We start from the raw sequence: 18,124 nt of genomic DNA on the forward strand, positions 1-18,124 counted from the left end.
TGTACAATATGGATGAATTATTAAACCTGTCTTGCAACATACTAGTACGTAACTATGTCTTAATTTTGCGCATAGCTGAAAAGCTGCGTTCGCATGTAGGTGAACTAATTGGCAAAGGCGACTTGAAATAATTTGAATAAGCTGGGAAATACATTTTGGGTTAGAGCCTTTTGAATTTTATCAATATTTATTGCGTTTTTTGAAAAATGTATAACTTTATTTAGCACTTGAATTAAAATTAAATGATAACATTATCAAAAACATTGTTATAATGTTTTGCCGTTTTGGAACTGAAATAATTTTCTTAATTTATTCTTATTAATAATTTTAGTTTTTACTCCATTAATTAAGGAATTTATTACTTTGATGAGTGATCAAATAATTGGGGGGGCTATTGATAATTTTGGGGGTGCTAAGACCCCCCAATCTCCGCCTATGATGCATTAGCATGAAAGCTTAGGTTTTAATATCTAAGTAGAAAGATGCGCCCCTCGTTTTTCTAGTTCACCTGTCCTATTTGCTTACCAAGACCTCCGGAAGGTTATTTTATGCTTTTTAAGACGCATAAAAACGTTATTTTTTACAATATACACTGTGTTGCGGACTGTAAATAATGAATATGGTAGACATATTCAGTTAAATATTATAAAAAAAAAATTCCTTTCATAAATATTATTAATTTTTGAACATCGTACATATTATGTCTTTACTTTTACTTACCTACTGCTTGTGTATACAAATTAAATAAATCTATAATACAGCATAAATTATTTGTACGTTATAATATTTAATTTATGTTTGATACAAACAATTACTTTACTAAAAACATTTCGACAATAATGTCTTTTCAAAATTTTTTTATAAGTTTATAATGGTAAATTAAAATTTGTATACAATAAAAATATATTATACATACTACACAGTTTTGTAAAATACTCGTAAATCACAGCAGGTATTGAATAAATATACATAGTTATCAGTGTAAAATAAAAATAAATATAGACAAATAATTTAATAGCGATAGTAAAGGATATTGTGATATCATTAAATTCGAGGAGGATTTGGGAACATCATTGTATTGATTCAAAAGAAGTAGATGGGTTTCGTATTCTGGTATAATTGGTACTTGATGTTCACTTAATTGACTAACAGTCTCTAACTTCTCTGTATCGACCTGTAAATAAAAATATATAAAATATATTAACCATGTTAATTGTTTAATTTATAACATTGTGTTGTAATTTATTTATTATAAAATAAATAAACTTTACCGGGAATAATGGATCAGCTACATTGTCATGCGGTCCATACATCAAGAATACTGGTGGTAATGTATCAGCGAATTCGCTTTTTCGTCCAAAAGTCGCATCCATTGTTAATAAAACTGATATAATTTCGTATTCGACCAAAGGTGACAAATTCGGGTTCACAATGATCTACAACAAATATTATCATTACAAAAATTATTTATTTTTCTAATAAATTTGTACATGGTTCAGCGAACATCGTATATCGCGCCTTACTTGGCCAAAGTGTGACCATGATAATGGACAGTCCACCGGAGAACGACTATAATTTGAACCACACACAGTTGTAAAGTTCAAAGCACTGAAATTATCTTGCAAATTCATCGGTGTCTTTAATATGCCTGAATAAAAAAATAATGTTAACACAATTTATTAGGTTATGTAAACAGTAACATAAAGAATCACCTAAATAGTTATCGATATGATGAGTATTTACGAATGCTACATCTCCTCCGCCTTCAATTATGCATCTGAGTGCTAACGTTTCCCATAGTAATCCTTTTTTGTTACTTTCCTCGGGAAAAATATCTATAATTACCATAATTTGTTAGGCGCCATTTTCTTATGTATATATTTATTAATAAAAACAATGTAAAATCGTTTGTGAATTACCATCGTATTGGCACGAAGGAACTGCATTTTGATCTGAACTTATTATCGCGCAGCTATTACTAAAGAAATGTTTAATAGTACTATTATTTGGGGATAAATCTAATTTTTCTAGTTTTGATGTTATCAGAAACGAATTCCAAACTATAAAATAAATCAAATAATACTTGGTTCAGTACAATAATAAAGCAATGCACTATTTAGGTAAAAAATAAAAATGTACCAAATCCGTCAAACAAAGGAAAGCATCCAATTTTCCCTCTGAGCTGTTCAAGACTTTTTACAGCTTTTTTCTTAAGCATTACTGCACTGACCTTACGATACATGCGATGATATAACGATGTAGCGTAAAGTACTGTTTTTTTTGTATGGTACATTCTGAAATTAGAACAGAGTTCGTTAGTTTTTACGCAGAAATTATAAGGCATTGGGGTTTTATCATTGGAGCAAATAAGAAAGATCGCATGAGGGGCTTAAACACTTCGGGTATATAATCTATAAAAAATTTAGGCTGCATTTTGCGTTACATGGTTACATGTTGGATTTGAAATATTTACAATTTAGAGAGATTTATCTATAAGACTTAATAAAGAACTCTACATCAAAAAGCATATAGATTTTCTAAAAGTATGATGCAAAATATTAAGATTAAGTTTGAAGCTACTAAAAAATCATATTTTTTAAACGGTATTTAATAGGAAGGAAAAATTGTCAATATTTTCAATAATTTAAAAAGAAAAATCGGTTTGTAATTGAAGCGGAAATCGAAGCAAAGTGATCCAAGTGCCAAAAAAAATTATGGGAAAATGAGAAAAACTATTGAACTATAGCCCAGGTTGTCGATGCCAGCGCAATCCGCTTTTAAATTACATTTAACAGTCGTAAGAAAGCAGATAAGAGTGCACTGAATTAGTAATTGTTTCTAGATCACGGAGCGTAGGAAAAAGTCTACTGAATTTTTTGGCACTTGGTTAAGTTTTTTCGTTCCCTTTAGTTCATGTCTACTTACAGATTTAAAATCGGACTATCATATGTAGTCGAAATTTTGTAATGTTTTTTGGTTTAAAGCGTCAAAATAATAAAGCGCTTTAATAACTTTATAATAGAAATTATATTAATTAATTTCACATTTGCAACCTAGATTATTCATGTAAATTAAACTATACCCACCCGCATTTAATTGTATTGTTTTTTATATTGTATGTAAGGTTAAAATAAATTATAACGTTTATAGTTTGTAACCTGACCACTGTTCTTACACTTTGTCATGAGACAATTATAAATGTAGCTATTAATACTATAATATCTATTAACTCAATGAAAAAAACGGGTTCATACTAGTACTTACGGTCTTATCTTTTTATTCTTTATAATTAAATTGCTGTTTTACCGTTTATAGGAAGCCATCCTGTCTGCGTCCAGTATCATGACGTCTGACTCTCCATTTTCTAATTCTTGTCCGCATTCTGAGGCCTGTCTACAGTTCATATTTGGTTCTATTCCGTAAGTCACGGCTATATCAGAAAGGGTTTGACATTTTTTGAAAGCATCGCTATTCTCGGTGCACATCGAAAACGTACGGCTTGTGCATTTATTATTTTCACTTTCGGAATTAAAATAACCTGGAAATTCCGAAAGATATTCCTTAGGGCTCTTGATTACATTCGACGTAATTGGTTCAAAATAATGTATCAGTAGATTGTTCAGAGACCATTGCCAGGACGAGGTATTTTTCAATTCTTTGGCGTTATTGGAGTAGTTAATCATTTTCTGAATACTCGTAGCCGCCGACCTGTAAAACGTTCGTTAAACTATTATGCTTATAATGACTTCTGTCAGGATTCAGACTTATTAGGACACGAGAGACCTACTTTCTTGCAACTATGGCGGGCCACGGTCGCGATATCCAAGTGCACGGATTAGTGGCGTTCAAAGGTTGCAGCGATCCATCTGGACATAAAAAGCTAATCTGGCTACACGTGTTAATGCCATCTCCCTTCAAAAATAATTAACGGTCATTATTTTATATTTTGTAGCCGTTTAGTTATTACTTCGCCAGTCCAAATTAGGTATGGCTAGTTTCAAATACGTACGTTAAAATGTAATCTGACATCGGATAATCTAGCCCAACTGATATCTCCAAAACAATCACTTAAACACAATAAAGCTCCTTGTCTGCCCCAAAACCGATCGTTGGAACTGCACGCCAATGGATTCTTGCATAGAGCACATAACTTTGGATATTTGGTTTCTATTAGATACACCGCATAGTTCAGTATAGATACGCATACAAGTATCGTATAACCCGCCCAGTATATCTTGAGCCCGGCGACTATTACGTTTATAAGGCCTTCCGGGCTAGGAATCAAGGTGTACTAGACGGGTTACACACTAATTATTATTATAATAATTAAAAACTAGAATTTATATTTACTTAGTGTATAGTCTACATCGGGATTCGGATCCCATTGACCAGCTTTGCACGATTCACCGAAGAACTCCGAAAGGGATTGTACTTGATTTTCTATAATACTCATCTCGCTATTACATTTTTGGGGTACGATGGTCTTCTCAAAGTACTTAAGTAACAATTACATAAAAATCTATATATAATATCAATCAATAATATGAATAGTGTGTATGATATGGCGTTTAGTAAGTATTGTGTTTTTGTTTATTGCATTTACTAAAAACGACTATATCCCGGTTGAATAATATGTTATATGTTCGAAATTAGTAATATAATAGTTATTTCATAATGTATACACTGTACTATACTATTTTATATTACGATATGATTATTATTAAATTTAAATGAAATTATACAATTACAGAAAACTATACAGAGTGATCCAACTGATGTAAGACACTCGGGGATCCTAAAAAGTCTATTGTTTAAATATTTTCCGCCACCTAAATGGATTTAAAATTTTCTGTCTGAAACCACACGGGGTAACCACCGTATTTTATTCGCCGATTTGAATGATATTTTAAGGTTTTAAATTAAGCCAGATAAAATTACATTGAAATTTCATCTAATTAACGTTTTTTTTAAACGTTTTATCCAACTTATTTTGTTTTATCTTACTTATTTTGTTTTATCTTACTTATTTTGTGTAAATATAAATACCTGCAAAATTGAATTGGACCGTCCATTTCCAGCTACACCTTCAGCAAATCCAGGATGGCATAAACGTTTACCACGTAAATCATTTAAGCTCCTAATGTTAGATTCTTCATTAACTAACACGACCATGCTGTAGTCGAAATCCTCTATACAAAACAAGTATATTATAAATACTCTATACAAAACAAGTATATTTTAACGTTTATTCTTAATGATTAATGCTTTATTGGTATCGAATCATTCAATGTCTATTTCATAGTACATTTTAGTTGTTACAAATAATTGTTTTTAGTGTGCGTTATTCTAATTGTACTCTTTGAGTAGGTAACTTATAATGAAACCAATTATTTGTTTCGTAAAAAAATTAAATATTTATATGCAGGTTTGTTAGAAAATAAATTTAAATTAGTTATGTTTAAAACTACGAGTAACTATAAAAACTAAAATTATCATTTAATTTTTAAAAACATATTATCAAACAATTTTACTTGATTTAATCGTTTTTAATTTGTTTTTCGAGTTACGATATTTTTGCTTAGGAGGGCAGAATAGTCATTGACTATTGTCTTTATAAAATATAGCTGCCCTAGTATCGCCGGACGTTTTTAAATGATTTAATTTGACATTTTAAGTTTAATTAGAAATCGTCTAGGAATAAGGAGCTGCAACCGCCAACCACCTTCTACAGCGCGGCGATGGACGATGAATAATGACTGATGTCCCTTCCCAAAAGCAAATTCGTCAAGAAACCATTTTTATATAATTTAAGTAAAAACCTTGTATACTGACGACACTATTATATTTATATTGTCTTAACACATTATATTAGGCATATTTTATTTTTGTAATTGTTTCAAGCAGGGACGCAATTATGTTTAAAAAAATGAGAGGGCTTAATTACCGAATATATGTTACTCCCCATTAACTTTATTTCAAAAAAGGTAAATATTTTTGGGAGAATTAAGCACACCCTAAATTGCGCCTTTGGATACAAGAAATTTAATATTTTTATACAATTTGTATATTATATACGCGTGTCTCTAATAAAACATGTAATGAATTATACAATAATAATAACATAATATTTCACATTACATAATATGTGGAAAACATATGTGCGGTAGATATAATTATTTTTTATGTAAATCATTCAAACAAACAACATGTGTCGTTTAATTTTTCTCCACAATGATCATTATTATCTGATGTTATTATAGTTTAAGTATAATTGCCTTTTACAATTATTCCTATTTAATTATAGTATTTTTTTTACTTGACTGCTTATTATATAGATAATTTTATATTTATTCAATATGTATTTAAAGTTCTTGTTTGCAGTTAAAATGGCTAGAACTAGCATGAATTAACATCAATATAACTTGAAAACAGTTTTTTAGTCAGTTGTGTGAAGTATTTAGTTGGAATTTTTAGTAGATTTATTTTTTATTTTTTTTGTTATAGCTTTATTTAGCCAGATAGTAGTAGATTTTTGTTTGTGTATTAAAATGTTAAATACATTCAAACGATTTAGTCCATATTTTTTTTGTTACGTTAATTATAAACTACAAACCATTTTCAGATAAACGTATTTCGTTTGTGACGCTTAGGAAATCGTTCCATTGGGACGCATACGATATTTCTTCAGGTTGAAAAACTCCAAAATCCGCGTCCCCAGCGAGCATTTTCCTTATGCAATGCGTTCTTGTGAGAAACAACGATTAATTAAAATTCAATAATTTTAACTCTCCATAAAAATAAAAGCATCTTATAATATTTTATACAACCAACGGTATATACTAAGAGTAATTGAAGGGTACAAGGAAAAAACCATGAAAAACATGTTCAAGTAATGCTAAAAAATGTTAAAAATATGTTTAATTTTTGTTTATAATCATGCTTAAAAATAAAGCACAGATTCGTTTTGTATCGAAGCGAATTTTATAACAAAATTGTCATTTTTAAAAAGTGCCTTTCCTGTATTTTCCCCTGTACCCTTAATTTATGTTTTCTGTAGTTTAACAATAGGCATTATTTTTAGAATCGATTATATTGATGTTTTCTTGTAAATTACAAACCTATCGTTTGCGAACTCGCATTCGACCTCACTGTTTATTTGTCGGGATAAAGCGGGACAATGTGTTTTAGTTTTATCATTTCCGTTGTAATTCGATACTACGCAAATTTTATCTGAAAATAAAACGATGTGGAAAGTTTTAGTATCATACACATGTTTTATAGTGTAAAAATCACTTAAAATGTAATCAGTGCTACTTTGCCGAGTACAAAAAAAAAAAGGAATATGCAAAAATAAAATATTTTAAATTATTGTAAACTTACATTTCTCGTCGGCTTGTGTTAAAAATGGCAATACGGTTACATGATATAATATGAAGATAAAAAACAACGAATACATCTCTGGTCACTAAAAACTCGTTTTTCGTTTACTATAATGTATTGCGTACGCTAATATTAAATTTATAATCACATGTTTGTTAAAAGGAAAAACCTTCAATTCGGTATTTAAAAAAAGAAAGTATTCTTTGTTAATACCAAAAGGTTTCTACGGTGTACGCAGAAACAATACTCTCGCTACCGTGGCCGAGTAATTACTAAACGAAAACAAAGTGCTAACACAGATAAAAGCCGGGTGGTCAGTGCGAGCTCATTATCAAAAAGATTATACACAATACACGTCTGGCGTTTCCAATGCTAAATGTAACATGAGCTATGGGATGGGTAATGGATATTGGGCACCGAGATACTGTTATTCAGTTAAACAAGTAATTTCTGGTTTACCTTGAATGAACACATGACACATCAGCTGAACGTGTTTCGTACTAGTTTGTCGAACCAGGTTGCTTATCCTAGGTACGTTAAAAAAAAAACAAGACCAGGTAGGATTTTCCGTATATTTCCAGTTTACGGCTTTTAAATTATTGTTACATATTATAAATCTAAATGGAATAGGCCATACGAAAATTACTATTTCTGCCGCTGCGCTACATCAAAATTACTGATCGCAAATGTTTAATATCAAAGTCAAAACTTTTTATTGTTTTTTAATAGCGTCGAAATTCAAATCATACACACAAACCAGATGTTTTGTTGATTTATGCTCGAGAAAAATATCCAATTATTAAATATGTACAAACCTACTATTTCAATTATAACAAACAGTATTTCAACCATTTTTTCTATATTATATAATTTCAAATTATTACATTTATATTGATATATTTTTATCAGTTGGACTAGCACATTTTATATTTTTTAACCTGTATAATATTGAATTTGTATACTTATTTAGTATACAGTGTAACTTAACAGTATATTATTATTAGTAGTTATTTAACATATACATAGGTAGTTACAACTAAAATACCTACCTACATAGGTAGGTACAACTAAAAAGGCAGAAATTAAATATTTGTAAGACGAATCATTATCTTTTATTTTATGAGATAACATTATGGAATTAGAACGACTAAAGCTGTAATATTTGTTGATTAGGTAAAACGTACATTTTATATTTTTTTTTATCAAAGTGTGTTCGGATTTCGGAACCATAATAATACTATAAGTAGGACTGTCATTTAATTTTTTTTAGATAGCACGTAAAAAAATACATAGTTGGATCATAAATGTATAGTTGGAACTTAAATTAACTAAATAATTAGTTTTTATTTAGTTATTCTAACTATAAATGTATTGTCTCCCTATTTACCATAATTTTAGTTGATCCAACGTTCATTTTTTTTCCGCGAGGGAGGCAAACTTTTGAAACGGGCTATACGATATTATCATTAATTTTACGGTTGTACTACCATGCTTCATCACTAAGCTAGGATGTGGGTCTAACTCATATATTTTAAAAGTTGAAATTAACATATACTACAAGTACATATTGTGTACATTTCTCATGTGAAGGCCAGTAGTAAACTGTACAGGTGATGTAGTGCCGATAGTAGTCCGTTTACACATTCGAAAACAACTATAGCATCGGAACTAAAAATATTGGCGCACTTTCTATACTGTCAGTATTTTTTTTTAAATTAGGTATTTTTCGTACTTTGATATTTTTCTTTAATGCTTTTAATTTTTAGAGTTCGTTAACGTTAAAAGAACTTTTATAATAATTTATTTTTTAATTGTTATACTTTAGTATAAAAGTAAAACACAATTAGATATACACGTATAAGTAAATATGACTCACAGACTTTTATTATGAAACCCAAATTAAGTGAATGCATTGTTGTGCCGGTGTAGCTCTTCGCGTGTGGTGGAAAATCCGCACCATATTATCACAATCGAAATAATTGGTGTATTAGAAAAACAGTTAAGGAAAGAGGTTTTGTAATACTACTAATCTGTAATACTACCAAAATATATTACATGTTTTTGTGAAAATTATATATACTCATAAAAGGTTTGATTCTACTATGCTTTTTTCTTGTATAGTACAGTTTTAACGGTAAAATTTCAAAAATTAGAAACTTGCGTCTATCAATGAGTTTAACTGATACGAATGGGAATCGGAGAAGTTAGAAAGTTATTTTAACTTATACACGCTTCGAAGTAATAACTAAATAAAACGATTTGCAGTCCTCGCACCTCGGGCAATATTATACTATAAAGCGGGAATCTCTCTCGAAAAAAAACAACTTTTGGGCAAACTAAAGAACACGAGAAACACATTATTGCAAACCCTTTTAACTATTAAGTACCGCATCGAGCCATAGTCAGTTAAACTAGTTGTGTCACTTCTAAAATATAATATTTTTTCTAGATTATTTTATAAATCAGTGACAGTATAAAGTAATATAGTGTATTAATTAAATAAATTACACTGATTCTTAACTATTTATACATTTAAAGTTTAGGCAGTACGAACGAAATATAATGATTGTTTTACTTTCGTTGGCTTTTATATATAGCAAAATATATAGAATTCGCTTTGTCAAGTACAAATTGTAAAAATGTTGTTCGTTATAGTTATTTATTATTTAAAAATTCAGACGGTACAATACAAATAAGCAAAAACAGTTTTAAATACTTTAGCTTAACTTATAGGCTATAACCAATTTTTTTAATATGATTGTTTTTCATTCTTTATATTCATGGATTTACTAATTTACTAAATAAGTCAGTGAATCGTTAGATAGGTATCTCAGGAAAAGTGCGGTTGACCGATGTGTTAAAGTGAATGGTTTAAGATGCAAGTGTATATTCAGGTGTGTCGTCCTAATTTATTAGTGTGTCAACATTATCCTTCGGAACACGAAAATATATAAGTTATTGTTAAATTTGAAATAACTTAAAAAAAACTGCATATATATTATTAAGTGGGAATTCCATTAAACATGTTCGGAAATCCCGGTAGGTGTGGTTCAAATCTGGTTTACTACGATTATAATTTATTATGCTATATACATTTTGGAATAAATGCAAATTTTAATTATGATACACATATACAAGAACACATATTGTTACAAAATGTATAGGCATTGTTTTACTTTTCGATCATTTAAGTATAATTTATAATGGTAAAATAGACTTAACACGTTACTAATACATACATCAGGTAATTAAGATCATAAGCAAAATTGCAATTCTTAAATTATCGGTTTTAATATGTAATACAAATTAGAAGAACAGTAACTACACTGCACTGTACAATGAAGTTAGTTTACGTTTACACACTTTCTATATACAATGTAGGTAATGTATTTTACAACAATATACAATATATTATATTATATTATTAGGTATATATTGTATTAACCAAGAAATAAAAATAAAAGAACAAAGAAGTTTGTACGTTTCAGTGTTAAAATATGATGAAACACATAATATATTATTGAGTTGGAGCAAAATTGCATTTAACACTTTAAATAAATATAATATAAATATTAGACTTAAGTCCATTTTATAGACTACTCTGGTAAATGTTGGACAATAATAAAATATGTAATCCTCCACTATCCAGTGGTGATGGTTTCTTACACAATTTTTTTTTTATAGTACGAATTCTGAGTTGACGTGTCCGTTTATAGAACAGCAAGGTTTGATATGGTGGCAGTCCGCGTTTGGATTGTATTGTTGTGGCGTAATTGGGCCAGCGTGAAACACAGCCGACGTGGGTTGCGGAACGAGCCGTATCCACTTGTTGTGCTCCTTTCTGTCAACCCTTTCTGAAACCGATTAATTAAAATTCCAGATTGATCATTTAAATTGTATAAACTATTAATATTCAATGGCACAATACATCAATACAGGCGTTTTGGTAGTATTGGCTTCGCGTAATTTTCGGGGAAGGTTTCAACCCCCTACACCTACTCCGCCGAACACCCTTAAAATCCATTTAGTAAACTGTAATGCATATGTCGCCAAATTCAATGTTATTATTTTATGAATATTGTAATATGTATTAAGTTGTATTGTTTAATTATTGAAAGCGTTATTTTGAGCGAACAGCGACGCGTTTCTTTGTTATTTTAAATCAGTTTAGAACTAACGTTAAACGACACATTAATCGAAACCGCTGTACGCAATAACATGATTTACAGTACAGTTGATATTACAATTAATTTGATTAGTCTTACGTTTGTACACGTTTACAGTTTGTGAGGTCATAATGAAGCCCACACATAAAATATACATCTGGATAGGTATCGTACTCCCAAATAAGTAGAGTTTATGCGATGTACCTCTATTAAGTGTTCGAACAAATCCCAATCAAAAATCTATTATACCAAGTTAGAAGCCTTGTACCCATTGTGTCACGTAAGTTAACGATAATGCCGATTAAAGTAGAATTCTTAAATAGGTGTACATAAATTATAGATTTGTAGTATAATTTCTTTGGGAAGTTGCAGACTATCAACTTACTTTGCACCGATTCCTCCTCCTGGGTTTAGCAATACCCGTATTGAATACAAATCCTTTGATAGTTCTACGAAAATTTCTGGTCATAAAGCAGTATAGCAAAGGATTGATTGCTGAATTAGCATGACCGAGTAGTAGGGTAAATGGGTACCATTTCATTAAACACTCCTAAAAACCAAAACCAATACTATTGAGTAAATAAATACGATTCAGTATTATTTTATATATTCGTTCTTATTATTTTGATTTTTAAACAATCATATTTCACAGGTACATATTTACAATATGTAATATATTATATAGATATATGTTCCATTATAACATTATTTATATAATATCGACTATACAGTTTAAGACTGCAACTACTCAAACAAATTGAAAAATTAGTTATTTACGTCATAACTTTCTTTTTTTAAAACAATTACAATAGACGCAATAAAAATATTATTTTTTTTTGAGCTGTTGCAGTCTTGAACTGGATGGTGAATGTTTATGTTCCATTCGTAAACTTAAAAATAATTGTTGAATTGTAAAAGAGTTAAATCTTAAATTCGTTGATTTATTTACATTTCTGTATTGTGCAGAAATAGCAAAAATCTCAGTAACTAAAAACAAAATAATCTATCAGTATTAAGTATACTTTAGAATTATTGTTAGAATTGATTAATTTACTATTAATACATATATTATGTTAACTTAGAAAACAGGCTCCAATAAATACCTGGTCCAAACCGATCTGACTTAGACTGAGATCTAAATCTAAAAAAAGTGTCAACAGATTATATGGAAGCCAACACAGCGCAAATATGACTGCTAGAAAAAATAGGATTCTTGCTACTCTGCGTCTTTCGCGAACCATTCTGACCTGAAAAATAATAAAACAGCAATACAAAATTAGGATTGTAAATTAAAGTGTAAATAGCGTAAAAAAAATCAATTAACCTGCTGAACACTTATCATTCCCTGTTGGTCATCGAATGGTGGGCGAACTGCCCAGAGTCTACGGCCCATCAACGTGTAGGCTCCAGTTACTAGTAACCCTGGTGTTGCGTAAACCAATACAAAACATAGAACACCTAAAAAGAAAAAAAAAAATTAACAAATGATGTATCGATCAAAAATCTTCAACTAGAGTTTTAAGTATATCTATGAATCGGTACGTTTGTATACAGTCAAAGATAAATGTATATTATACATTGTGTAACTAATTTACCATAAGCGTGTTTTGATAAGGTACTAGACTTGGTGTGTGCGGTGCCCCAATCTTCAATGCACCACGCGAGTCCATACCTGTGGATAGCATCAATCAAAATTGGGTCGTCTCCCAACTCTACAGATTCCGTTTGGCGGACCCACAAAACTGGGCCGAATATTATCATAGATACGAGCCATAACGCTAGTATTACCTGAAAAAAAACTTTTTTTTTTAGTCAAAACCCCAAAGAATAGCGATTTTAATTAGGTCGAATATAGCCTATTAGCACTTATTATACATTATATTGATTACATTTTTAATTTAGTATTAACAGAAACGAACACAATACCCAAATAGAGGGTGTTTAAAATACAAAATACTGTATGATAAATTGTATTAAAATAATAAATCAAATAATTCTTTAATTCGCTAAGTCCGAAATAGGTCATCATAAATTACATAGTGTGATGTGAAATATCTACAACAAAAATTAGATTTATTTAAAGTTTACTACATATATAAAATATATTTTAAGCACTTCCCTGGTTTGTTCTTTAAGCGATTTAAATAATAAGGCACCTTCTTTTGGAACATTTTATTTTTGCTACCTTGTATGAACTACAATAGTATTGGCTTCTATGGAAACGAATCAGAACAACGCAATGTTGAAAAATTATTGAAACTTAAGTGGGGTATTTTATTTACACTATTTACATAATTGCGGTTACTTCCACTTGAACAGATTTACTGGTCTGCCAACGTTTCGGAATACTTGCACGTTGGCAGACCAGTCAATCTGTTCAAGTGGGAGTAATCGCAAAATATGTGAATAGAGTAAACGCAATGTTGGTCCAAAGTATAAACGGTTTGTTGAAAATTGGTATAAAATGGCATTCAATTAAGTATTTAAATACTTGAATAAAATTATAATGTAAGCAAATTTATTAGGTACTCACATATATTGTTGATTTTCGATTAAGTACTTTTCTGAATGACATGGAATGCTCGATTGCTAAGTACCGATCAATACTCATGGCAGCTATAGTAAACACACTTGCACCAACAGATACACCTGTAAAACATGAATATATGTTTAATATTGTTTAACTATGTAACATTGTTATGCTATTCAATGCAAAAATACCCAAGGAAATGAATTTATTAATTTATTAATCATTCTTTGGAGTTGAGATACTCTAAATCAAATATATTATTTATAAATATATGTTTTGTAAACAATATGTTATGGTTTTATTTACATAAAATAAATAATTTATAAATATAAATTACTTGTATAGTGTATACATTAAAAAATAATAATGTAAATTTGTTTACTTTGGGTATATGTTAAAAGTGACTTAACATATTTTATTGTAGTTGCTCTTCTTAACGAAGAAAACGAAACATAAACAATATAAATGTTCTAGAAAATGTCTGTTTTCATAAATGCATACTATATTTGTCGAATGAACATTTTCTGCTCTGAAGTTCAAAGAAATATATCAAATCTAATTTTAATGTATACAATTATTTTTCTCATAAAACCAAATTAACGGAAGCTGTTTACTTTAAAATATTCATAAAATAGACATGTATATAATTTGATGTATTTTTAAAATTGTCGTATTAAAATGTAAATATTAATTAGGTAGTGTTGTAATTAATAAAAAACAATTTGTTCTTCAGTCATAGTTTGTGCTCGTTGTTTGTTATAAATTTGTTTTATACCTGTTTGCATTAAGAATTAGTTTATAGAAATAATTTTTTTTCTTAAGTGAATGTTATTTCGAAACTAGGAACTATAATATATCTTATAATATATAATTTATCTTCGACTTACAATTGTATATTTTGTTCAAATAATAAATAGGTATTAAATGTAAAGTTATTAGGATCGAGTGGAATGCAATAAAACCATAAGAAATGTAAGTGTAAGTTTTTTCTTTTAACACAAGGAATGCATATTAACTCATATATTTTCTAAACAATAGTCTAAAGATCAATTATATAGGTATTACTCTTCCAACTCAAAGAAGTAAATATTAGTCGCGTTTTAAATTAAAGCAAGTTTAAAAAGTAAAAACTTAAAATAGCAAGAAAAATATTTTTTTAGCGAGTTAGACATACTGTGTTAGAGAAATGCCTTCGAAAATATTTGAACAATATAGCATGTAATTTCTGTTGTTATAAAGTTGTTGAAAGGTTCATAAATTATTAAAGTCAGAAATCCAGAATTTAGATTTAGAATGTAGCCAGTAGCAGGACTGATTATTAAGAACGAGTATGGAGAAATGATGGTGAGAGGCATATAACAATGTAATTTATTATTATTCTAAATAAATATTATTCATGAATAATGATCGTTCATAAGTAACAAAGTGTGCCTTTGTTTTATACAATATGATGGAAATGATGGTATAAAGGTTTGTAATTATTTATTATTAATTAGGTACATGAAGTAAGCTTGATACATTTTTTAACTATCTGATCAAATATTAATGGCATTAAATCTTTTAAAAAAAATACTTAATATGACGTACCTAATATAGGTACCAACATATTTTTTTACGTTTATACGGAGTCATTAATTCGCATAAGTATGTACTTGAGTTTATATGCATAAGGTTGAATATATTTCTCATATTTCTATGAGTATAGCATCCACATTGTTAACTTGTGTACATATTTTTTAATAATTGTATACATAGGGCTTTTGCGCGAGCAACACAATGTATATCAATAGTAATAGATTTGTTCTATATTTGAAAATGAGGCTTAATATCATAGCTTTGAAGATTTTTTATTTATTTAATTTTGTTAAGATCTTAACGTGAGGGTTTTCCGCTTTAGAGTTTTTTTGTTAAACGTATCCGGACACGTGTACCCTAGAACTTATTTTATGTATACACGTCTTGACCGCTGTTCTTCAACTTTTGATAAAATAATAAAGTTTCAATCGTTTCAAGAATAATCGTCAATCGCTATGCTTTACGAGTCGTGTAGGAGATGTTTAATCGTTAAGTATGACAATTATTTTTACTCGGCGAGTCACTTGTCGTTTCCCGATGGTTGTCGCCTGTCGTTAAATATGACCATGTCAAAGAGATAACGAATATTCGTATAAACAATAATGTTGTGTCTCCTAGACGACTCGGAGTTCATATAAATATCGGCGAATAATTCGGCAGCATCCGCGATGATGATGATCGTCAAGTACACGAGTGTGTGGGACCGGCTTTAGAATGTACGTGATGACGTCTGGTTCTTGAATAATTTATAGGCAAGTTTTAAAATTTTGTTTAATGTCACACTACCTTTTTATTACTAGTATTCTTAAGAATTCAAAAATGTTTGATTAACGAACATCTAACGATAAAAACTACATTACGAAATAGCATTTATATTAATGTTAGTATTAAGTTGGTTCAATATTCGGTGTGCTTAATTATTATATTGTACTATCTATACCTAATAGTTTGACTGCCGTCGACTATCTTTTGGTAACTAAAAAAGTACAAAAACTGTATTTATACTTAATGCATGTAAAATAGTGTACATATTTAAATACATTTTTGTTGTTGTATAAGTATTTGTTAAATATTTTTTGTTCCAATTCTGGAAATATTGTTTTTGCACAGGTCCGTTTTTTGTTAGTGTACGCAAATAAAATCATTCAAATGCTTGGAGAATTTCATTTGGTTTCGATTTTCCTGGTATTCTTGGTATTTTGTTTGTTATATTATTGACTGCAAATGATCCGCCTCGTATGCATACAAATGTTTTTGTTCCACTTTTATGTATCCACGCGTTAATCGTATGTGCTCCAAGGCCTTAACAGTATCACGAGGTAAATGTTTTCCCCTTTTTTAATTATATCCGAATTGTGTCGTTATTGGAGTATTATGTTCGCTTATTTAGTTTTATACTCGTACATTCCAGTGTTCTTTACTGGCGCATATTTATAATCTAAACGAAACAAGCCTATAATTAATAAATACGTTCGGTAGAATATAATATAAATATTTACAATAAGCAAACAATGGTAACAACAATGTTTCAAACGAAATGAAAAATAATAAATGTTTTTACGAATTAATAAATTTGCTCAACAGAGACATCAGTCTTGTATACATTAGACAATTGAGTGGCGAATTTTAAAGGTAGTAATTTATACATAATAATATTGTGTTCGATTTTAATCGATAGTAATATTTTATACTTTAAATAACTTGTCCGTTGTTTAACTCGTTAATAAATAATAATAGTTTTAGTAAGAAGTGTGTTATTTGTTATTTAATATGTGTTTTAAATGTTTATTTTTCACTTGAGCATACGATTTTAATGCCTATTATCGTTTATGGCCATCTAGGCTAACACAATCGAAAGTTGTTAATGAAAAGTCGATTTACTTTTAGAGGTAGGTATTTAATTGGATTGACGTTTTTACATGTTCGATTTTTTTTGTACATACACGTGCATAGACGTTGTTGTTAAATAAGTTCTTGTTAATTATACCACAAACGCCGTGAAGAATATTATTTATGGCCTATTTAGTTAATTGCACACGTGTGTCTTGTTGTGTAATTTAAACAAAGATTATCCGTTAAAACACCTATGATTACTTCTAATTAAATGGTAATTTTAATTTAATTTAAAATTATTGTTCTTTTACTATGATGTTCATGTACAGGTAATCATAAATTATTTTTTAAATAAACACACACAAATTACGATATAAAAATAGTAAGCATACATTTTTTACAATAATTATGAGTTATAAAGTTCATATTTCTTACACGTTGAGGTTTGGAAATTATTTGCTTCGCCCGTGTTAATAAATACAATTGTAACAAAGTACCCACAAATTTACACACCTTAACCTTCCTCGTTAAACATTCTATCCAATAGTGAAATTATATATATTTTGTTGTATGTACTTTATAAGCCATGACTTAATGTTAGGCAATCCAATAATAAACAATGACTAATAATGTATTTATA

General features: G+C 29.2%; 2 protein-coding genes across 4 annotated transcripts in view; both read right to left on the reverse strand.

The window, feature by feature from the left end:
• Positions 1-854: 854 nt before the first annotated feature.
• On the reverse strand, positions 855-7,742 carry LOC126833744 (transferrin-like). The gene is made up of 14 exons (XM_050565253.1): positions 7,381-7,742; positions 7,119-7,230; positions 6,614-6,744; positions 5,047-5,189; positions 4,351-4,495; positions 4,010-4,167; positions 3,788-3,912; positions 3,307-3,708; positions 2,140-2,294; positions 1,920-2,060; positions 1,713-1,835; positions 1,524-1,648; positions 1,272-1,436; positions 855-1,174 (listed from the first exon to the last, which is right to left on the reverse strand). Exons 1-14 carry the CDS (start codon positions 7,454-7,456, stop codon positions 977-979), a joined length of 2,199 nt encoding a protein of 732 aa, XP_050421210.1. The 5' UTR covers positions 7,457-7,742; the 3' UTR covers positions 855-976.
• Positions 7,743-10,551: 2,809 nt separating this feature from the next.
• LOC126833221 (gastrin/cholecystokinin type B receptor-like) overlaps positions 10,552-18,124 on the reverse strand; it is a 90,683-nt gene continuing 83,110 nt past the window's right edge. For 2 of the 3 annotated variants that reach the window (XM_050564416.1, XM_050564417.1), the window contains exons 4-9: positions 14,080-14,195; positions 13,142-13,334; positions 12,871-13,004; positions 12,650-12,793; positions 11,930-12,096; positions 10,552-11,239 (exon numbers count right to left, since the gene is read on the reverse strand). In XM_050564416.1, coding sequence (XP_050420373.1) covers positions 11,059-11,239; positions 11,930-12,096; positions 12,650-12,793; positions 12,871-13,004; positions 13,142-13,334; positions 14,080-14,195 — 935 coding nt within the window. In that variant the 3' untranslated portion in view covers positions 10,552-11,058. The remainder of the gene's footprint in view (positions 11,240-11,929; positions 12,097-12,649; positions 12,794-12,870; positions 13,005-13,141; positions 13,335-14,079; positions 14,196-18,124) is intronic. The other variant, XM_050564419.1, reaches the window with a different exon arrangement.

Source organism: Adelges cooleyi, unplaced genomic scaffold (genome assembly GCF_023614345.1).
Source record: "Adelges cooleyi isolate 19-005CV unplaced genomic scaffold, UGA_ACOO_1.1 ACOO_flye_CR_arks_rails_tigmint_CR_PRNA_2, whole genome shotgun sequence".
Classification (NCBI taxonomy): domain Eukaryota; kingdom Metazoa; phylum Arthropoda; class Insecta; order Hemiptera; family Adelgidae; genus Adelges; species Adelges cooleyi.

Bases quoted from the DNA above. Each gene is read 5' to 3' on its own strand.
- LOC126833744 (XM_050565253.1), bottom strand. From the start codon at position 7,456: ATGTATTCGTTGTTTTTTATCTTCATATTATATCATGTAACCGTATTG. The intron at 7,231-7,380 runs GTAAGTTTACAA...TTTTATTTTCAG, and splicing joins AACACAAGCCGACGAGAAAT to ATAAAATTTGCGTAGTATCG. The intron at 6,745-7,118 runs GTTTGTAATTTA...GTTTCTCACAAG, and splicing joins TGCGAGTTCGCAAACGATAG to AACGCATTGCATAAGGAAAA.